The sequence below is a fragment of the Denticeps clupeoides genome, chromosome 3 (genome assembly GCF_900700375.1).
Source record: "Denticeps clupeoides chromosome 3, fDenClu1.1, whole genome shotgun sequence".
Classification (NCBI taxonomy): domain Eukaryota; kingdom Metazoa; phylum Chordata; class Actinopteri; order Clupeiformes; family Denticipitidae; genus Denticeps; species Denticeps clupeoides.
Genome location: NC_041709.1, coordinates 26101617 through 26124553, shown reverse-complemented (window position 1 = coordinate 26124553; position 22937 = coordinate 26101617). Strand labels below are relative to the sequence as shown.

The following is a 22937-nucleotide window of genomic DNA, read 5'->3' as shown; positions in this document are numbered from 1 at the left end:
ATGCAAAAGACAACAGAACACACATACAAAAGGTGCTTTGGAGGATCTGTCAACACATTTCTTGCAATGTGACCTACCGTCATCAGGGATGTCGTGTGCTTCGACAATTTTCTAAAATAACAGCCACGTGAGAGCCAGAACACAAGATCTTTCCAGCAGAACTATATTCTATCCATATAAGACATCAAGTAATACTACTAAATGTAACGCTACTAATCATTAACACACCTAAACGCCAACACCCAGATGTAGATGCTGACTTGGCCTCAACACGTCAGAAAGGAGAGGTATGGACTGATTTTCTCCTTTTTAGGATTACTGGAGTACTGCTAGAATTGCTGAGAAAACGCCTAAACACAGAGTAGTGAAATACACAGAGCTAAATTTAGGATTTTACTATTCTTTATTTTCATAAAGCTAAAAAGACATCCTTAAAAAAACATCCAACAGCAGTTTACTGAAACCCTACAAATGTTCAAGTCCTGTTGTGTCCACCTTGACTCTGATGAACAATGTGTCGTCCCGAATATACACTGCATTCTTTGGTGCCTCTAGATTAGCATGAGAAACAAAGAGGTGATATCCTGAGGCTTTGTTGGTGTCCGTTCTAGGCCGGTGGAAGCTGCTGTTCTCCGTATCAGGACTAAAGCTCATGCTGATGTGGTTCCTTGCTACACTCTGGTCCAGGACGGACAGGGTAACCAGTTGCTGAAATGGCCAGGGGAGCAAAGAATCGAAATCACCCCGCATCAGCAACACATACAGGGAAAGGTGGCTTCCGTGTCCAGGCCCATCTCCACCCAGGTGAGCTCGGGCACTCAGCTTGTATCCACAGCGACTGGTGTAGAAGGGGGGTGCGCTGACAGGCCTGCCAGACTCTTTCCTTTGGCAGTACTCCGGAATCTTCCATATGAGGTTGCCATTGTAGGAAGTGGACTCCAGGTGGTGGAAACGCTTATCGTTGCTCCGTAGCTGCTCCTTGTGGAGAGACAGAAGTTGAGAGTGATTCTGGTAGGTTTGCTCCAGCATTCCTATACAAAGACACACAGGAAAAACACACAAATCATTATGCCCAACACTGAAAAGCTAAAAACATCCCTAAATCCATAGAAAATGCATAGCTCAATATGAAATTATTCATATTGAAATTATTATATGATTCCTCAGCTTGACAAGGACAGTCTTTTTGGTCGCAAAAAATGTATTTGTATAGACTTCTCAAAGTGTGGCAGGCATACCGTCTAGTCGAACACAAGGAAATTTTGGAATTAACAGTGGATGACCATCAATAATTAATATTCATATTAGATGTAAAAATTGCATAAACCAATCTCGACACTATGTAAAAGCAGGTAGGCAATTACTGAAGAGCAGTGGTATGAGATGGCCGTATCGGAAAAAATGGTAGGAATTTAATTGGAATACCAATAGTCAATGAAACTATTTAGTACAACAAACTAGTTGGAGACTTTGTGGACATTTAAAAGCACAACATGTCCATGTGTTTCGAACCTGTGAAAGAATAAAGGAAAGTACATACAGTTTTGGGAAAGGTGTTCCAGTATGACTCCTCCTTGAACCGACACCTTATTGTGGTGGAGGAGTTTGAGAGCCCTAATGATCCTAGGAGCTATGATGTCTGGGGCACTTGGTGCCCCTGGTAGGGCTTCCCATGACAAATAGGTAAAGGGCATGACAAAGAACGGTTCAGAAGACATTTCATGGAAAAAACAACAAACACTCAGTATACCCGGCCTGGAGCCAGTTCTGGAGCCTGGCCTGGGGTTGGGGCCCATGAGCGAGCGCCTGGTTGGGGCCTGGCCGGGCCCAGCCCGAACCGGATAAATGGGTTCATCCAACTGTGGACCCACCACCTGCAGGAGGAACATGAAGGGTCCGGTGCAATGTGGATCGGGTGGCAGAACGAGGCGGGACCTTTGGCGGTTCGATCCCCGGGCAAGGAAACTGGCTATTGGGACATGGAACATCACCTCTCTGGCGGGGAAGGAGCTGGAGCTTGTGGAAGAGGTTGATAGGTACCAGCCAGATATAGTCGACACCTCGACACATAGCATCGGCTCTGGAACTCAAGTCCTTGAGAGAGGTTGGACACTCTCCTTTGCTGGAGGGTTGGCTTATTGTTAGCCCCAAGACTCTCAGCCTGTTTGTTGGGGTTTACCCTGGGGGATGAGAGGATAGCTTCCTTGCGCTTTCGCCCAAGGAATGGGTCCTGACTGTTGTTTGCAGCTCAGAATACCCACCCTAACAGCTCAGAATACCCACCCTTTTTGGGATGAGTCATCTGACTGGGGACTCCATTGTCCCACTGGGGGACTTCAGCACTCATGTGGGTAATGACAGCATGAGCTGGAGGGACGTGATTGGGAGGAACAGCCCGCCAGATCTAAACTCAAGTGGTGTTTCATTATTGGACTTCTGTGCAAGCCGCAGTTTGGCCATAACGAACACCATGTTCAAACATAAGGATGCCCACTGGTACACTTGGTACCAGGGCAGCCTAGGTCACAGGTCGATGACTGACTTTGTAGTCATATCATCTGACCTGCGGCCATATGTTTTGGACACTCGGGTGAAGAGAGGAGCGGAGCTGTCAACTGATCACCACCTAGTTTTGAGTTAGATCAGAAGGCAGGGGAAAATGCCACGGAGGCCTGGCAGACCCAATCGTATAGAGAGGGTCTGCTGGGAACGCCTGGCAGAAGAACCGGTCAAGATGGTCTTCAATTACCACCTCCGGCAGAGCTTTGACCGTGTCCCGAGAGCAGTCAGAATGGACCTTGTTCCCCTCTGCGATTGTTCAGGCGGATGTTGCTAGCTGTGGTTGCAAGGTGTCTGGTGCCAGTCATGGCGGTAACCCCCGTACCCACTGGTCGATACCAGAGGTTAGGGGAGCCATCAGGCTGAAGAAGGAGGCCTATGGGACATGGCTGGTCTGTGGGTCTCCAGAAGCACCAGACAGGTACCGGACGGCCAAACTATGTGCAGCAATGGCAGTCGCCAAGGCAATCACCGATACCTGGGTATGGACTGTACAATCTCAGGGGCAGAAGTTGCTGAGGTAGTCAAACAGCTACACAGCAGCGGAGCCCCAGGGGTGGATGAGATCCGTCCTGGGTATCTCATGGTTATTGATGTTGTAGGGCTGTAATGGTTGACACGTCTCTGCAACATTGTGTGGACATTGGGGGCAGTTCCGGTGGAGCAGCAGACTGGGGTGGTGGTCCCCATTTTTAAGAAGGGGGACTCCAAAGTACTGGAGAGGAGGGTCTAGTCGATAGTTGAATCTTGGATTGAGGAGGAGCAATATGGTTTTCGTCCTGGCCGTGGAACTGTGGACTGGCTCTTTACAAGGGAGTTTGCCCAACCAATCCACATGTGTTTTGGGGATTTGGAGAAGGCTTATGACCGTGTCCCCAGAGGAATCCTATGGGGGGCACTCCAGGAGTATGGGGTGGATGGCCTTTTGTTAAGCGCCATTCAGTCCCTGTGCCAGAGGAGTGTGAGTTTGGTCCACATAGACGGCAGTAAGTCGGACCTGTTCCCAGTGAGGGTTGGACTCCGCCAGGGCTGCCCTTTGTCACCAGTTCTGTTCATAACCTATGCAGATGATGTGGTCTTAATAGCTTCATCAGTCTCTGGTCTTCAGCTCTTGCTGGGTAGGTTCGCAGCCGAGTGTGAAGCGGCTGGGATGAGGATCAGCAGCTCCAAATCTGAGACCATGGTTCTCGACCGGAAAAGGGTGGTTTGCCAACTCCGGGTCGGGAGAGAGGTCCTGCCTCAAGTGGAGGAGCTGAAGTATCTCGGGGTCTTGTTCATGAGTGAGGGAAGAAGGGAGAAGGAGATATACAGGTGGATTGGGGCAGCGTCCGCTGTTGATGTGGACGCTGAAGTGATCTGTCGTGGTGAAGAGGAAGCTGAACCAGAAAGCAAGGCTCTCGATTTACCAGTCAATCTACGTCCCAATCCTCACCTATGGTCATTAGATTTGGGTAATGACCAAAAGAACGAGATTGTGGATACAAGCCTAAATTAGTTTCCTCCATAGGGTGGCCGGGCACAGCCTTAGAGATAGGGTGAGGAGCTCGGACATTCGGGAGGGACTCAGAGTAGACCTGCTGCTCCTCCATATCGAGGGTTTTTGGGCATGTCCTGTTGGCAGGAGGCCACCCGGGTCGACCCAGGACTCGCTGGAGAAATTATATCTCCAGTCTGGTCTGGGAACGCCTGGGGGTCCTGCTGGAGGAGCTGGTGGAGGTTGCTGGGTAGAGGGCTGTCTGGGATTCCCTACTTGGGATGCTACCCCCGCGACCCGGACACGGATAAGTGGAGGAAGAGGTTTATACATTAGGCATACCTAATTTATAAACCGCAGTATATCTAGGGCATATCTCATAAATGAATGAGCAGAGCAAGAAAGAGTGAACCTCCCACAGTCAGTCTGTGGTATAATATTGTACGGGAAAAATTAACTCACATATTTTGGTAAAAAGGACAGTTTTGAGGAAAAAAATTATAAAATGGATATAATATATTCATTTAAATGATATGTACAATGACTGCTTTATACGTTTTGATGCAACATAACAATTGAAACTGTAATCTTTATTTTAGTTATTTTTTTCTGTTTGCATTTTGTCCTACAGTGGAGGAAATAATTATTAGACCCCTCGCTGATTTTGTACGTTTGTCCAATGACAAAGAAATGAAAAGATTCAGAACAGTATCATTTTAATGGTAGGTTTATTTTAACAGTGACAGATAGCACATCAGAAGGAAAATTGAAAAAATAACTTTAACTGATTTGCATTTCATTGAGTGAAATAAGTATTTGAACCCCTACCAACCATTAAGAGTTCTGGTTAACACAGAGTGGTTAGACACTCCTACTCAATTAGTCACCCTCATTAATGACACCTGTCTTAACTAGTCACCTGTATAAAAGACACCTGTCCACAGAATCTATCAGGCAGACTCCAAACTCTCCAACATGAGAAAGACCAAAGAGCTGTCCAAGGATGTCAGAGACAAAATTGTAGACCTGCACAAGGCGGGAATGGGATACAAAACCATTAGCAAGATGCTGGGAGAGAAGGTGACAACTGTTGCTGCAATTGTTAGAAAATGGAAGGAGCACAAAATGATCATCAATCGACCTTGGTCTGGGGCTCCACGCAAGACCTCACCTCGTGGGGTCTCAATAATTCTGAGAAAGGTAAGAAATCATCCTAAAACTACACGGGAGGAGTTAGTTAATGACATCAAAGTGGCTGGGACCACAGTCACCAAGAAAACCATTGGAAACACATTACACCGCAATGGATTCAAATCCTGCAGTGCTCGCAAGGTCCCCCTGCTCAAGAAGGCACATGTGCAGGCCCGTCTGAAGTTTGCCAATGAACACCTGAATGATTCAGAGAGTGACTGGGAGAAGGTGCTGTGGTCAGATGAGACCAAAATTGAGGTCATTGGCATTAACTCAACTCGCCGTGTTTGGAGGAAGAAAATTCTGCCTATGACCCCCAAAACACCATCCCCACTGGCAAGCATGGAGGTGGAAACATTTTGTTTTTCTGCTAAGGGCACAGGACAACTTCACCGCATCAACGGGAAAATGGACGGAGCCATGTATCGGAAAATCCTGAGTGTCAACCTCCTTCCCTCTGCCAGGAAATTGAAAATGGGTCGTGGATGGGTGTTCCAACACGACAATGACCCAAAACATACAGCAAAGGCAACAAAGGAGTGGATCAAGAAGAAGGTCATGGAGTGGCCTAGTCAGTCTCCTAGTCAATAGAAAACCTATGGAGGGAGCTGAAGCTCAAAGTTGCACAGAGACAGCCTCGAAACATTAGTGATTTAGAGATGATCTGCAAAGAGGAATGGACCAAAATTCCTCCTAAAATGTGTGCAAACTTGGTCATCAACTACAAGAAACGTTTGACCTCTGTGCTTGCAAGCAAGGGTTTTGCCACTAAGTATTAAGTCTTTTTTTGTTAGAGGGTTCAAATACTTATTTCACTCAATGAAATGCAAATCAGTCTCTATCTTTTATTTAAAGTTATTTCTTCAATTTTCCTTTTGATGTGCTATCTGTAACTGTTAAAATAAACCTACCATTAAAATGATACTGTTCTGAGACTTTTCATTTCTTTGTCATTGGACAAACTTACAAAATCAGCGAGGGGTCAAATAATTATTTCCTCCACTGTATGTACAGTGAACACTACGAATGGATTAATGTCATTTTGTAATGTCATTTTGTACGTGGAAAACAATCGAAAAAGAGCAAGAAGTAAAATTGCCTATTTGCCAGTAGTTCAATAGGTCTATGCTACTGTTTTAATGGAATTCTAAATGGCATACTTATTTTTGGAGGGTGTACTCATGAACATTTTTATATTTTTAATTATATTTTCAATAATTAAAATAATATTTTGTGGTTAATTAATGAAAATGAATAAAAATCCAAGTTTTACCAAGCCTTGTTCTGAGGGCCTCTGATTCGTCCACCTGCTCCTTGAGGGACTCTACTGATGCCCTGAGACCCTGCAGCCGTTTCTGGCTCAGATCCGCCCCCAACACACATCTCAGACCTTGAAGTTGCTGCTGCACACTGGACGCACACTCTCTTTGTTCTTCCAGAGAGTGCTGATATGTGCACGTTGGTATTCATGCGCACACACACACACACACACACACACACACACACACACACAAACACACAGATGCATAAATACAGAGTTAATATTATATGTTATGCTACAGAGAAACATTCATAATCATGAACAGTACAAGGGGTTACTGTATGAATGGACATAAAAGTACGAACTGGGGCAACAAACAATATAAAATAATGTACTGAACAACATCTATTAGAAGGACATTCTTAATCAGATTAAAACATTAAAAATTTAAGATCCAAATGTTATTCCGAAAGAAATTCAAAGTTTTCCCATACAGGTCTTACTGCTGCCTATTTGTACTGTCCAGATTAAAGAAATTCTGAGTAAGGTGAATTCCCAACCTGCAGAGCTGAAAGTGTGTGGTCACAACCGCTGACCTCTCTGTCCAGTGTCCTGACCAGCATGCCCCTGTCCTGCTGTTCACGCGGTCTGTCGGTCAGATCCTTCTGAAAATCCTCCACCTTTTACAGAAAACGAAGACAGTGAAATAACTGACTAGGAAAAAATCTCAGGCAAGATTTAACATTTAATTTACTTGGCTTTATTAACTGCAATTATTAAGTCTATTACATTTCAAATTGTACCACAATCCATCCTACCAGTTTCCCAAGATTTGTGTTGCTCTCCAAAACAAGAAGCACATGGTAGTTGAATTCAGTGTGTTCATGCTGCTTAATTCTACTTATTTTATCCTATAATGACAGGTTACTTATTTTTAAGTAAAATATTAATATTTCAACCATATCATGATCAATGATGCCAGTTAAAGGACTTAAATGATAAATCCCTCAATAACCCAAAACAAAATACAAAGACAGCGGTGGTTTTACATCATATTGCAGCAGAATGACAATTTCTAAATCCAATATCAAATATTTACCCACCTTAACTGGACAACCATACTTCCTGTAAGTACAGTCGATTTCCATTTCTGGGCAGACAAGTGAATGATCCCATATCTGTGGAATTAATGAAATTCAGAGTAAGGATGACAGAAGAAATTGCTGTACACTGTTCTGCCAAAAAGGTGCTCTAGCTTTTATTACACCATACTTTCACTCAGTTGTGAAAGGGTTGGTAAGACACTCTAGAAGTCTCAGGTTCAAACCCCACTTACTACCATTGTGTCCCTTAAAGACACTTAACCCTGAGTGCCTCCAGGGGGACTGTCCCTGTAACTACTGACTGTAAGGCACTCTGGAGAAGAGTGTATGGTACATGCCACAAATGTAAATTTATTCAAATTGGACTCATCAGTACCACGTGACCTTTCCATTTCTCTTGTTGGGCAGTTCTTCAACCAGTCTTTTCTCCTCAGCTGTTTTATGGCTTAATACACAGTAATCATTTTTCTGAATTTCATACGACTATGGAACATGTCTTCCAATATGTTAATTTAAGATGAAAACATTAAACTTTAGTAAAAGATTCAACAGCATGCTGAAAACATATTCATATCTGGAGAAATTGTCTTCATGCACCAGGCGGTCAGTATTTACAGTGACTAAGAAGTCAGACCTTGTTTCTATGTATTCATCTGTTTCTATGGACATTTGTTTGGAAATTCAACCTCCATCTCTACACATGTAGTTTGTTTGCAAATGATGTTCTGACCTTTAGTTGGCCAAGAGAAAGGGGCTTTTCACAGTGACGACAGGGTTCTACATGGAACGTACAGGTACTCTGTGGATGCATCATGACTTCGGTACAGCCCGGGTTGGAGCACTGCACTCGTATTCACAAGATGCTAGATGTTCCTCCATAACATTCGAGTGAATAAAATATATTTTACTTGTAGTTTTGTAATAAATGGCTTAAATTGTCCAGCTGATGTTTAATCTTGACGTATTTGTTGTACATATTGATCATTATTTTGGCTTGGAAAGCCAAAATCTTGTTCTTCCACTTCTTCTTATTCTTATTCTACTGACGTTTTTCTAGATGCATCTCCTCCTACAGTTGTCACCCTACATCCTCCAAACTTCACACATGTATCCGGCATATGGCCGTGGGGTGTGCTTGTGTTTTTCTAAGGGATACGTGGTTCCGCCCACCTGCCACACAGTTTTCTGACCCATTTTTCCCATTGACTTAACATTGGAGCACTTTTTGACAAGCTCTCACATCCACAAATTTAACTCTACACACCCGAAACTCAACATCCAGCATCTCCATGACCCCCTCTTTCCGTTGCACCCCTTTTTTCCCCAGTGGCCACGCCCACACTCCTCCCATTGAGCCCCAAATTCTCCCCATTCACTTATAATGGGAACTTTAACCCTTTCTCACATCAACACACTTGAACATATTGACATGAAACTTGGTACACACCTTCATCGGGGTCCCGCCTAATTTTCTAGACCACGCCCCTGACAACAACCACGCCCCTTACACAAAAACAACGCCCCACCAAAAAAACAATTACCAAATTCACTTTGCTGGTCAACAAGCAACATCCCCCAATTACAGGCCACACCCCCTTATACACCGCGCCCCTTTTAACAAAAACACGCCCCTAGAAACTAAAATTAACCAAATTAACTTTGCAGGTCAACAAGCAACATCCTTCAATTAGAGGCCACACCCCCTTGCACACCACGCCCCTTTTAACAAAAACACGCCCCCAGACACTAAAAATGTCCAAATTAACTTTGCAGGTCAACAAACAACATCCCACATGGGAGGCCACACCCCCTGATAAACCACGCATCCAAAAGTGGCCACGCCCCCAGTAACTCACAAATAGCCCAAACATTTTTGCCAGTCAACAGACAACACCATTCAGCAAAAACCACGGCTTTTTTTCTCTTTTTACTTTTTTCTCTTTTAACCTTTTTACGGCTTTTTACGGCTTTCCAAGCCAAAATCGAAGTTTGTTCACAAACTTCCCTTGTCTAGTTATAAAATGATCGCGGACCTGCAGATGACACCGTGTGGTCCTGTGTGGACAGTCTGGTGCATTGGTGCAGTAAACCTCCATATTCATCAGCTGCCTTTCCCAGCGCTTGTCTTGAAAAACCTACAGTCGCCAGCGAACGTGTGACGATTGGAACAAACCGGGTTTATTTAATAGTTAAAAAATGCGCGTACCTGATCAAATTGGATCGGAAGGTTGTCGTGTAGGGTTCTCCCAGCAGAGTAAAGTCTGGCGATTTGGCGACCTGTCCCCGCTTCAGCGGACGCGGTGAACGCGGGCTTCCTTACGAGAGGGGACAGAAGACGCGTCCGCATCCTGTCCCGGCCGCACCTGAGCCCGCCGCCATGCGGTTCCGGACGGCGCCCGCGGGGATTCCCCCGTCAAAAGTGACGTACAAAACGCGAACTGCTCTTTATTATGAGGAAGACGGTTAAAAATGGACGTCGAGTTTCGGTTTGTCGCGGTAAGAACCCGGAAGGCTCCTACCTCCGCCGGCGCCTCAGGCTGGACATGGCGGTCACACGCGAGTAAAATTCACACCCCACACACACACACACACACACACACAGCTCGCCGTTTCTGCGCTCTTCTCTTTTAATGCGTTCTCGGGAAGAAATGTCAGCACGCACGTATTACACCAGCATTTCACTTTTAAACATGCAGACTCTGTACAGGAGTTAGGCCAAAAAAAAAAAAAATATATATATATATATATACCAGAACAGAATGTATATTATTAGCCTCTAATATTTGAAAATATAAATCTCACTCTTACCTGAATGTAATGTTTGGGCTGCAGCTAACGTGCAAAGCAAATTTAAATCCACATAACTGCACGAAAAATATATATAAAGTGTTGGAAAAATATTGTTATACATTAGCACTAAATAAGCACAGAGTTTTGCACAAATAACATGGGATATGAAAAGCAAACAGGAAGAAATAAGGCAAATGAATATCGTTTTTGTTTTTTTTATTAACTGGAGAGCAAAACCTTCTGCTTGTCTGACAGCAACTAAACTGCAACAGAATAGAACACGGTTTATTTATGAAAATAGTTAAGGCAGGACAGTAAAGTCCCCTTTTCTGTTTTATATTCTTGAATTCGATTTGTGTTCATAAGACTTCACAGTAGGAACAGATTAGTTTTTTTGGTCACAGTCATGCACATCAGCACATCATGCCACTAATGAGCCATTACAGCCAAAAACAAAAATTGCAGTCACAAAATCAACCAAGACATATTTAACAAGAACTCAAGAAATGGATGAATGCATAACCTTTATCTCTGAAATATTAGTGTACCCATTAGTGTCCAAGTACGGGTACATTTTATTAAATCCATTAAATCTCAGACTGAACAGATTAATTTACAGAAAAACTATGCTGTTATCTTGACTAAAGAAGTTATGGCGACAAGAAAACAGCTTTTGTCAAGGTAACGTCTTTCGTTATTCGATTTTGAATTGTGATATACCGAGACAGAAAATTATAACGACAAATGATCTTCTCTGTATCATTTAGGATTAAAACTCTGTAGATGCTGCAAGTTCCACAGTGAGACAAGGAGGAATCAATTTTACATAAATTACCCACAAAATACAGTGCCTTTTAAACTATTATAATTATATAATCATTATAACATGGAATAGGAACTGACAGCCTTCACCTATTCCCCAATAGCTTATTCAACAGGCAAAATACCATTCAATAAATGTATCTGAACAAAATGCATTTTTCTATTCATGTAATGGGGACATTAGTCTTTACAACCAACACAAACACAATTAAACACAAAACAACAGGAACAAGTAACAAAAAAACGGTCCTTTGTAAGAGCACTTTGCCAGTTTATGTCAGGTCTCTAACAAATCACTTAGAAGTTCATAGCACCAAGTATAAAAATAAATAAATACCTGTATATATGACATAAAAAAAAAATCACAAATCACCTGTAACAAGTGTGTAACAAAACAGTTTTTGTTTTGATCACCTTAACAGCAGAATCTACACAATTTCAGTAATGGGCCAGACAATAAGCATTTTTATGTTATAAATAGCAAAAACCATTGGTTTAATAATTACATTAATATATTTAAATAAATAAAAAAATTAAAACATCTGTAAACTAATATACATTACATTACCTTTAAGGTTACGTCTGATCACAATATTCTTTACCTTAAAACCAGCACTGGCCTCCCAATCTGAATTTCATGTCATAAAAAGCCGGACGGGTTGAATTAGCTAGCCTGTTGGCAGCATGGTTGTTAAGGGAACGCCACACATGCTTAGTGCATCGAGGGGGAGGGGGTCTCAGGCTGGATGCCCATCAGAGTGGGTGGCTGTTGACCAATAGCAGCACCAACAGTGAGTGAAGGAGTGGGGACAGCGGGCCGGGGATTGAGGCGAGGTGGCAAGGGGTTTGATGGCCGAATAAGGGGTGGTGGCTGGTTGAAGGATGGGCGTGGCTGCAGGAAGCGAGCTTGCTGCTGGAGGGGAGGAGGTTGCCTGTGGAGAGCTGGCGTGGCAGGAAGAGATGGGCGGAGCAGAGGAGGGGGCTGGTTCAGGGAGGTGCTGCCACTGATTGGGGACTGAGCTGACATGGTTTGAGCAATAGGAGATGGACCAGAGGCAGGAATCACCTGACCCTGAGAGAGCAAGAAAAAGAGATCAGTGAAGAAGTCAGTACATTTAATCAAGAAATTTACTAACAGAATATGATCCCTGAACTAAGACAAGTTTGTTTGAAAGTAAACACGGTCAAATGATGATGTTTTGAAGAAAGTACATGTGATTTATGCAGTGCGATTATGCTTAATACACTGCTTAAACAAAAGATGTAATTGTAATAGTAAAGTTTTCCATGGCAAAGTAAAAAAAAAAAAAAATCATATATAAATAAATGAGTGAGGTAAGCCTATAACAGTTTTTGAGTATTGACTACAGATATAACAAACAATGGACCACAAATTGCCTAAGAATTGATGGTGCTCTAGACTAACTTTTTGCACTGGTGCACCTTTTTATTCTTAGGTGCACCCAGCACAAACACCCTAGATGCACCAATATAGGCGATAAAGCGGACGCTAGTCTGAGGTGTGGGAAAAAAAATGACGTAAAAATGTATAAACAATGTTGGTGGTCATGTTGGCCGGCATCCACCACCACAATAATGTTGGGTTTGGGCTTTTAACACTAGAACTCCCAGGTTTTTCTGACCCCCTCAGCCCTACCAGAGGTAGGCCAAATGGTCCCTTGATTTGAAACTAAGAACTCAATCACTGACAATTGGCTCTCATTCATTTGTAAATGGTTGGCCCATTGGAATGTGTCACTTGTGTATAGGAATATCTGTAATATCCGAACGGTTGGTCACACCAAATTGGTCGTCTTCCTGCAGCAATCCTGACAGTAACAGAGTCATAGTCGTTGCAATTTTTTCTTTGGTTGATGATCTGTTCTCTATATGGTCAAAAGCTGGCATTCACTCTTTTAAAGACCTATACACATAGACGATGTCTTTGCCTCTTTCTCACAACTGCTTCATAAATATTCTCTTCCTCAGCATCATTTCTTTAGATACTTGCAGGTGCGTAGCTTTGCTCATCATACTTTTTTCCACATTTCCCTATCTACCCCCAGACTCTGTTTTAGATGACCTTCTTAAACCAACTCCATCTCTGAAAGGTTTGGTTTCTTATATTTATAATCAAATTTTTAATTTATGCGCTAATTCACTAGCCCCTCTGAAGACACTTTGGGAGGAGGATTTGGGACAGGAAATTCCTGATGACATTAGGGAGGAGGTTCTGCTGCGAGTTCATGGATAATCTTATTTGTGCTAGACTTGGTCTCATACAGTTTAAAATCTTACACCGTTCATATTACACTAAGGTGGGGGCATCAGTCCATTGTGAGACCGATGTCAGCAGTCCTCTGCTAATATTATTCATATGTTCTGGTTTTGCCCTTCTTCACACCAGTACTGGACTGAGATATTTGATATGTTGTGGGGAAAAAAAAAAACCTGTTTGGGGCATTGTTTGGGGTCTTTTCCTCACCTCCTTCGCTGTCTGCCCATCAAAGGGACATGCTAGCCTTTTCTACCTTACTGGTGAGAAGATTAATTACGACATAATGGAAATCGTCTAAACCTCACAGCCAAATTCACTGGATACAAGATATCCTTCCCAGTCTAACGAAATAACGAGTAAGACTTTTTGGATAGGTTGATTGTGGGGGCGTGTTACATCCCTGGACATATGCTCCCACGTGTTGTGTGTCTGGCTGTGTTTTTGAGTCCTGTCTCTTTTAGGTTGACTTTGTGAGAGGATTTGAAGCCTTCCAGCTCCACCAACCATCTGCCATTGGTCACCTCCACCTATATAAAGAGAATTTGGATGGTGTTCAGGAGGTCCCCAGGGTCTGCTAGGCCCTTACTCTTTCGGGAGGTCCCCAGGGTCCACGGAGATCTGCAAGGAGCTCCGATGGGGATCTCATTCGTGTTTCTTGTTGATTTGTGTGATAGCTTTATGTGCCCTTTTGTTAACTTATGCGTGTTTTGAGTTATCCCTGTTGGACCATCCCTTCCTTTTGGCTGTTTTAATGTTGGATTGCTGTCCTGAGTCCGCTGTTTTATTGTACCTGTTAGCAACCTATAAATAAAAGCACTGTTTGTATGCTTTGTTTGTTTGTGTGTGTAACAGTGGACCTCCTCCTCTCCACACCCTTGTCACGTTTCTTAGACCCTAGACTTAGGAACGTGACAGGGCGATATATATATATATATATATATATTCTTCTTCTACTTTTGTTTGTTTTTGTTTTATTTATTTATTTTTAATTATTGGGGATTCTTTGAGCTGTTCTCTTAAGTAACATCTTGTGAATATTGTTATTGCTCATAATATAATTCCAATAAACAAAGTAAAAAAAACAAAAAAACTTGTTCAAATCCATAAACTCTATCCAGACCCACCACCCATGTGTGACTGATGTATGGAGGTCACCGTAGTGTAAGATAATTTGATTGTACCTCTTCCTCCTCTTCATCTGTGCTCTTCCCTGAGGTAGGGTTGGAATTGTTCTTTGCATCCTCACTGGATGTGATACTGTCACCGTTGGTTGCATGAGTTCCCTGTTCTGCTTCCCATTCTTGAAGCACCTCCTCTAAGTTGAAGCGTCGGCGATAATTCACAAAGAAGTTCTTCACCTGCCCAACCGTCTTGTTGCCGATGACATCAGCGATGGCTTGAAAGTCCTTGCCATACTTACGAACACCTGTCAGGAAATTATGATTAGCTTAAAATCATTCAGTTCAATCATACAGTTCATTTAAAACTTAACTTCCTTCATCCAACGCTACAAAGAATAGGACAGAAACATGAACTCACTTCTGTTGCTGTCAGAAGTCTACATACGAACGACAGTGATACGAATTTCATTGTTATGTTGGGCTTTCAGTGATTTCTAAAATGTTCCTTTTACAAAGTAGAATGATTGTACAACTTCGGTGTCCTTGACCCTGTGGTGTCCCTGTGGGTGACTAGGCGTTCTCAGTTAAAGCAGCTGTAAACTACAGAAAACATCTTTACAGACGGCAGATCCCCACTACCTTACTTCCTGCCCTCCACCTGAACTTCGCACCCAGTTGTTACATGAAATCAACCTATTGATTGTTCATTGAAAAGACTGAATTGCTACAGAGTTGGGATTGTTTCATTTACCTTGAACAGCTAGCAGCTGTTCGTCTGTAGTCCAGCGGGCATTGACCTTCTGATTACACTAGAATGGAAAGACAGAAAGAAGTTCAGTTGATGAACTGTTGTTGATTTGTGTATGACATTTTTCCCATAATTACTTACCTCAACCAGTCTGTACTCATCAACACCAGACTCCAGTTTCTGTTTCAGACCACTGTTTAACTGCTTGGCGTTCTGTACCTGCACAAAGAAAGCAAAAATACCACTACTAAGCAAATTCCCAGTATTGCCCTTGGGATGGATAGTCTCTACACATTCAACTCACTATCTGTTCTTCACTAATAATGATGTGAAATGATCACAAATCGGACTTCTAGTTATAGCAGAGGAGTAAACAGATGCCTTCTCCCTGGTACATTTTTGCCTTGATTGATTTTTTTCTTTATTGCACTCTATTACATTTTTCTATTTGCAAACATTATTCTGTTAAAATGAGTGAATCAATGAGCAAATTTTACACAATTTGTTATTTTACTATTGGTGTAAAAATCCACAATAGGACACATTCCCCGTTCACTTTTATTTGGAAGCTTAACTCCCAACTCACTTTTATTTGGAAGCTAAACTCCCAATTCTAACTCTTTATCAGCCTTATGATGTATCCCCCTTACACTCTTATCCTTCTCAATATACCTCAAATACATTAGTCTTGTCCATGATCAGGGTCTGGAAGCTGGAACTAATTTGGATTTCAAGCCTTCAATTTTAACATCACCTTGTGACTTGCTTACTGATAAAATACTTTCTATTTCAGTGACTTATAAAATTATTTCAACCACAGTGAACTTTGCTTACCATCTCTGGTTGTTGGGAAAGGGAATTAGGCATTGAATTGTGGCGGAAATGCATTCTTGATAGGGTTAACTCAACCTCTTTCTGTTCTAATTTGACACTTTTATTCAATTCAATGTTCTGCACAGGACACATAAAAAACTTAGCAAAATGTTTGAACATGAGAAAGATGTGTGAAAGGTGTAATTTGTGGACCATTTTTTCTTTTATTCAATTGAGCTATTTTGGTCATTTTATTACACTCTCTTTAAAGCCATTGATGAACTATTAATCCCCTGATCTCAATTTTTGGTCTTCAAATAGGAAATGTTAAATTGTATTGTTTTTTTTTTTTAATCGAACTAATTATTTTTTATCTAACTTTAAAACCCCAATAAAGATACTTGTGAAATGATCCCAAATCAGTAATAAAACCGATTTCTCTTTTCCAGCAAAAATAATAGTGGAATACAGCAAGAGACACTTAATTCCTGCATAACTTTTGCTTTAAAAAAATCCAAACTTTTACCTGTCTCTTGAGGGATACCAGTTCCATATCCAGCTGTCGCAGAACAGTGCTTGCAGCACTGGCACTACAGGACACAGCCACCACATCCTCCTGAGTAAGGTACATGCCCTTGGGGGGGCGGCACTTAGAGCGTTGTGAGTGGTGGCGGTGCTGCAAGGTTTGGTGCTCCCGCCGGCCCAGTCCAATCTTGGAGCCAACTGGCTGACTCTCAGAATGGCTCTAAAAAAAAAGAAATAATAATAATAAAAAAGCTTTAATAACATCAAAAAGTAACGCATATTACTACAGTTTTTTTTTATATGTATGTACTTGTGCTGATTGGTGCTGGCCATGCATGCAACAGCGCCCAGCCTTGACAGAGCCCCCCTCCAAGGGCTCAGTCCTCGGAGCCCAAGCAGAAACACCACCACAGGGCTCCGGCCTTGTTGCTGGGGGTCCTTTCCTGTCCAGGAGGACCCTGACCCTCTGGACCCTCCAGATGTTTTCCAGCATGGCAGCGGCTCTGGCCCCTGGTGACCGGCACATACAAAACAGGGCGAGGCATCCTTTGTCCCTCCCTGAGACTGACAGGGAGGAGGTCCCGGACCACCCTCTCTACCGTCGGTGTGGGGGCTTCGCCGGACCCCTCAGGGATCAGACCCTTTTTGTGTCCATTGAAATGAACAGCCTGTCTTCCTGCCTTTCACGGCCGGACCCTCTTGCCACCCTGGGGACTCTGTGGGAGGGCTGAAATGGGTGGCAGGAGTCCATCTGTCATGCTCCTTTTTTCCTGCAGGGGTGGAACGCTGCGCTGCAGGAGTGGTGGGCGTGTGCTGGTGGTGGATGGCAGCCACTGCTGACTCTGCTGGTATGCCAGGTGGTGTTGGGAGGCATGTGCGGGGAACTGGGACAGGTGGCTGCTGGGAAAGGGAGTCGTTCGCTGCAGTGGGCTGAGGCGCTGTTGCTGCGCAGTGACCTGCGGGAGAACGTCTGTGCAGAGGGTGGGTGTGTTTGCAATCAGCGCTAGCGAGGCGGGTTCCCTGTTGCAGTCCCGGCAGTGCAGTTACTGGTTGCAAATAACCCGTCGCTCACATGGGGATCGCTGGCCCTCCACACCGCTACTCACCATGGCTCGAACCATCCATCAAACGGATGGCCCCTCCTGCAGGTCATACACTCTCACTATCCGCTCCCCGAGCTGGCCCCCCAGTGCTTCTTGCTGTTGCCTGCTCTGCACACAACCTCTTCTCCGTCTGTCTTTTTGTCCTCTGCTTACTCTTTATACTTCTGCGCTTCTGGTTTGGGCTGCTACTTTATTATAAACAAACCAAAACCTGGCACAAGGAAAGAAACCAAAGGGGAACAGAAACTAACACGAAGGCGTGTGGTATGATTACCAAGGACTGAAACAACAATGTGGTAGGTGTCAAGTCCAAATTAATGCAGCAGCGTTGTCCTGCTGCATTCTCCCTTGTTTTACTGGGCTCTAATCATGGATGCCTAATCAGCAGCAGCTGTCTCCATGATCAGAGCCCTGTAGTCACGCTGCGCCCAGCCATTACAGTACTTTTATGTTGGTTGAGACAAGAGCATACTATCTTAATGCCAAAACACAGCTAATACAAAAGTAAACCTGCGACACTTTAACCAAAAAAGGTAGCAATTAAATGGTTAGTAGCCTAGTGGTTAGCACACTGGCCTATGAACCAGAAGATCCATGTTTAAATCCCACATACTACCATTGTGTCCCTGAGCAAGACACCCTAAGTTGCTCCAGGGGGGGGACTATCCCTGTAACTACTGATTGTAAGTCGCTCTGGATAAGGGCGTCTGATAAATGCTGTAAATGTAAATGTTACCTCTTTTTTGGTCTCCTTGTTTGGGTCATAGTCACTATCATTTGCCTCAAGGGGATTGGCCTCCTCCATTTCCTCATCACTTGAAGAAAAATGTCACGTTTTAGCTTTTCACATGTATTGTGTAGTAAATGCAAAAGTAAAGTCTTAGTCTCCATTTAAACCAAATACACTACCTTTCATCCTGATTATTTCGGTTTGCTAACTTCCGAGCTTGCCGATCCATCAGGCTGGTTCTAGACCGGGTCTTTTTCCAGGAATAGTAATACTTTACAAGACTGGATATGGATTTATCTGGCAACTACAGAAAGTTATAGCAAGAAACAAAGTAATACAGAATTACAAAAAAAAAACAACCTTTATTAAACTGAATTAAACTGCATAAATGAATGTTACAAGGCAATGAGAACTCATACACAGAGCTCACCATTTGCTGTATCCTGTGGAAACTCTTCCCATGAAAGCTGAAAGCCTGTTCAAACAGAACTTTATCTTCCACTGTCCATTCATCTGGGAAAGGGGTGAAGTTGGGCAGGTCTGCCAATGACTTTTCTACGTTGTGTTTGTGCCAGAAGAGCATCCCAAGAGCCTGTGAAGAATTGTTAAAGATACATTAATGTTCTGCATGAACATTACGGTACAAATCTGCATATCCTACAACAATGCTACCTATAGCAGTTACCATAAACACTTACATAATGAGAATAAATGTTTCACACCTGCTCAACGTTGTATCCATGTTTTTCTTTTGCAATGGCAATGTATTCATCCACTACAAAATCACATCAAATACAGCACAGAAAATAAATGCACTGTTCCAAACAACGGTATTATTCAAGACCAACGAATAAAAAACAATCCACTTACATTTAGCCTCAACAATCGTATGACATGGCGACCACACTAACATCCCTCCAGTGTCTTTATCGTTATATTTGGTAGCACCTAAAAGATTGAAGAGATTTATGCACATTAACTTGGAGCTGGGCTCGTATATAAACGCATGTGGTAATACCATCAAACATACGGTTATACACGTGCAACTTGATGTTAAGATGGTTTACTTCTGTAACGTGCAGTACGTAACTGTAAAAAAACATATTTACGTCAGGGTTTATGACGTTATTCTGGAGCATTGACGGTGGTCTGGAACACTAATTATACAATCAACGCGAATATAATAGTCCAAGCTCAAGAGCAGGACAGGTTTATAACCCCAATGCCAGCTGTACCAGCGTACACGTCTGATGCAGCGATGTTGATACCGAGGCTACCACAAACATCTCATTTAATGCCGACAGCCGCCATACCTGGTTCATAGTCGGGAATATTTGCCTGGTAATCGGATCCTATACGCATCCCAACATCTATGAGAAAGCATAAGAAATAATTAATAACGTATCCGCATGCATAACACGTATGGCGGAGGCAGTTTTGTTCGAGGCTATACCGTGCTCGTCTTCACTGCCGCTTTCGTCGGAAAAATGTCCATTCGATGGGCTTTTGGTTCCGTTAGATCGACCCTTCCCCAAATACTCTGAACCCTTGTCCATCATCCCTGGCATCCTAAATGAGAAAACGTAACAGCAGATACCCAGGAACTGTAATTAAACGCAATTTATTTAGCCTGTCTGTCTCAATAACTACCCTGCTACGCAAACTGTGCCACTGTGCCACTGCCAGGTATTCATACTCAACTTTTAAACACAATAACAATTTCGCTTTTGTTCATCCATTTTTAAACTACCATTGTTTACATATGTAAAATGATTAGGCGAACTGAATAGTTTGCCGTGTACTGGATGAAATATTTAAGGTTGGGTGGAACTATTCCTTCAAGCGGACGGTATTGTCATGGACTCGGAGTGGGTTGTACTGCGGCCTGTGCGTGCGCCAGTGAAGCTGAAGATAACGCCTTAGAGCAGGCGCACCTCTCTCGACCAGCCTGTTGGTCAGAGAATATTCCCTAATTTCACACGTTCTCGCAAAATGTTTGCTGCCAATCTTAAAGTATTTGTAATCACTGAATTTAAAATGATTCCGAGCTTCAGCATTCAACTGCCTGCTGGAAAGCGGTAGGGATTGTAGGCCTGTACCAAGCGTGCTCAAGAGGACATTGATGATCACTTCTTGAATTGCTGCTACCACCTTTTTGATTTAATAACGCTGGGGAGGTCCATCAAAAAAAAAAAAAGATGGGAGAAACAAGTGGTCACTATTATTTAAATACTGATTCAAATGCTTCCCACACTTTGGCGAGTGTTACACACTGTGCTACCACTAGGTCTACCAACCCCTGTGGAACCACTGTGAGGGAGACAGTTGGGACAAAGTATACATTAACCAGGCATCTGGAGAGAAAGCACCATGAAATGTAATATAACTAACTACAACATTGTTGACTACCACAGCGTTTCTTGTCGTCAGACCATGAAGAAAAACTCCTAAATCTGACAAAGAATGTCGTGTATGCATGCATAGTACAGTCGTCTATTCAGGGGGAGATACACAGTTTTTTGCAAAAAAAAAGAACTATCTTATCCTAATTAGTTATTATCTTGCATAGGTTTCTGTACCACAGTCTGTCCACACAGGTTTAGGACAGTTATTTAATATTTCTTAAGCTTCTATAATATAGCCTCCAATAACTCTCGGGTCCCTGCTTGTTTCATAGAAATTCAGACAAATGAATTTTCATGAGAAGCTGTCGATACACCCATTAATACACACGGTAAAAGATTTTAATTTGTCATATGAATCATTGTGTATTTTTTAGGTCCCTAAGCCTTTCAGTATCTTTCAGTGAGCCTTTCAGTATCTTTCAGTATGCACAGCAAATTTGTCCATAACTTGATTAGCTGAGTCCTTTCCATCATGAGGTGTGTATCTTTTTTAGAGATGGAAATGAATTTAGAGGAAATTATTTTAGGGGCAGTGAACAATCACTGTCTTACTAATGTTAATTTGATGAATTTTGCTGGAAGAAATTCTATTTAAGTCCATTGTCTTCATTGTCTTCAATTCAAAGCAAGAAATCATTACATGGTCATATTCATAACTTACCCGAGGCCTCTGTCCCTGGTATTACAGACTTAGTATGAACATTATTTTACTAGGCGAGGTCTGACAAACTAGTCATAGGAAAGTGTAACAGGGGTGATAACTACTCCTTCCAGAACAACCTGAGAGGTGATGGTGTGCAGGTATGATGACACAGAGGTGTTGTCAGTGAGGGACACCCCTCTGTGTTCATCATTCAATGGTCTCTGCTAGCTCCGCCCCCTTCCCAGAATCAGGAAATATGTTCCTTACCATGTGCTTGGGGTTTCCAGAGGCCACATGCAGCACTATACCCAAGTTTCCCAGTAACTAATAAACTGTTAACTTCTACTCAGCTGGCCGGTCTAATCACAAGACTAACAATATGTTTTACTTTTATTTTAGGAAGCATGTATTGTGGACTTGGATAGAACTATAGCTCTATCTTAATATGCTTTTAAGAGTGATTCTTACACACTGCCCAAACAAAATTAAAGGGAACAACAACATTTATTTCTTATATAGCCCAAAATCACATACAGTATGTCTCAATGGGCTTTGACAGGCCCTACAGTTGTCACACCTCACACTTGACCCTTCTGTCCACAAGGAAAAACTCTAGGAGATAGAAAAAACAAAGGAAGAAACCTTGGGAAGGAGTGATACTGAGAGGGACCCCCTTCCAGGGTACAGTGAACCTGCAAGTGGTGTCAGTGCAGGGTTGTGATGATTTGTCCAATAAGAAAAATAAAAATTATAATAAGTCATACAGTTGTAGGGTTGGAGAAGTCCAGAGTGTAGTCCAGTGTCCATTATGATGCTACTGGTCCATTTGAAGATCCCTGAAGCTGTAGTTGTTACGGTGGTGGTGGCTGTGGTGGCCCTCTCGTTCGCATTTAGCAGTTGTCAGGAACCAGGATTTATCTGCTTCTCTCTTTACTGGAGTTTGCTGGTGGTCTGTGTGCTTGATTCTGTGTCTCGGAGAAAACAAACAGAAGCAGCGGCAGACAGTGGCATTGAAAGTGAAAGTGAAGTGATTGTCACATGTGATACACAGCAGCACAGTGCACACAGTGAAATTTGTCCTCTGCATTTATCCCATCACCCTGAGTGAGCAGTGGGCAGCCATGACCGGCGCCCGGGGAGCAGTGTGTGGGGACGGTGCTTTGCTCAGTGGCACCTCAGTGGTACCTTGGCGGGTCCGGATTCGAACCGCCAACCTTCTGATTATGGGCCCGCTTTCTTAACCGCTAGACCACCACTGCCCCGACTGATACTGAAATATGTGGTAATAGTAGTATATTGGTGCTACAGTGGCCCGGTACCCTAACTAAGACGGCCTAACTAGGGTGAATTTAACACTGTCTGTGTCTAACA

General features: G+C 43.0%; 2 protein-coding genes across 3 annotated transcripts; both read right to left on the bottom strand.

The window, feature by feature from the left end:
* Positions 1 to 138: 138 nt before the first annotated feature.
* traf5 (Tnf receptor-associated factor 5) lies at positions 139 to 10153 on the bottom strand. 2 transcript variants are annotated; one of them, XM_028973692.1, is made up of 5 exons: positions 9795 to 10153; positions 7589 to 7663; positions 7046 to 7165; positions 6498 to 6669; positions 139 to 1031 (listed from the first exon to the last, which is right to left on the bottom strand). In XM_028973692.1, the coding sequence occupies exons 1-5, from the start codon at positions 9933 to 9935 to the stop codon at positions 466 to 468; spliced, it is 1074 nt and encodes a 357-aa protein (XP_028829525.1). In that variant the 5' UTR covers positions 9936 to 10153; the 3' UTR covers positions 139 to 465. The 2 variants fall into 2 exon arrangements, with proteins under 2 accessions (XP_028829525.1, XP_028829526.1); XM_028973693.1 differs by having other exon boundaries at positions 7082 to 7165.
* Positions 10154 to 11354: 1201 nt separating this feature from the next.
* rcor3 (REST corepressor 3) lies at positions 11355 to 20190 on the bottom strand. Its single transcript, XM_028974434.1, has 12 exons — positions 19972 to 20190; positions 19832 to 19888; positions 19389 to 19466; positions 19241 to 19293; positions 18949 to 19110; positions 18698 to 18822; positions 18525 to 18603; positions 16687 to 16905; positions 15489 to 15566; positions 15351 to 15408; positions 14660 to 14904; positions 11355 to 12272 (listed from the first exon to the last, which is right to left on the bottom strand). The coding sequence occupies exons 1-12, from the start codon at positions 20084 to 20086 to the stop codon at positions 11913 to 11915; spliced, it is 1629 nt and encodes a 542-aa protein (XP_028830267.1). The 5' UTR covers positions 20087 to 20190; the 3' UTR covers positions 11355 to 11912.
* Positions 20191 to 22937: the final 2747 nt, after the last annotated feature.

Excerpts from the sequence above, each read along its gene's own strand:
- traf5 (XM_028973692.1), bottom strand. The coding sequence starts at position 9,935 with ATGCGGACGCGTCTTCTGTCCCCTCTCGTAAGGAAGCCCGCGTTCACC. Across the intron at positions 7,166-7,588 it reads AGTATGGTTGTCCAGTTAAG|GTGGAGGATTTTCAGAAGGA; the intron begins GTGGGTAAATAT and ends TTTCTGTAAAAG. Across the intron at positions 6,670-7,045 it reads ACACACTTTCAGCTCTGCAG|CACTCTCTGGAAGAACAAAG; the intron begins GTTGGGAATTCA and ends TGCACATATCAG.
- rcor3 (XM_028974434.1), bottom strand. The coding sequence starts at position 20,086 with ATGCCAGGGATGATGGACAAGGGTTCAGAGTATTTGGGGAAGGGTCGA. Across the intron at positions 19,467-19,831 it reads TATTCCCGACTATGAACCAG|GTGCTACCAAATATAACGAT; the intron begins GTATGGCGGCTG and ends TCAATCTTTTAG. Across the intron at positions 19,111-19,240 it reads ATGGATACAACGTTGAGCAG|GCTCTTGGGATGCTCTTCTG; the intron begins GTGTGAAACATT and ends AATTCTTCACAG.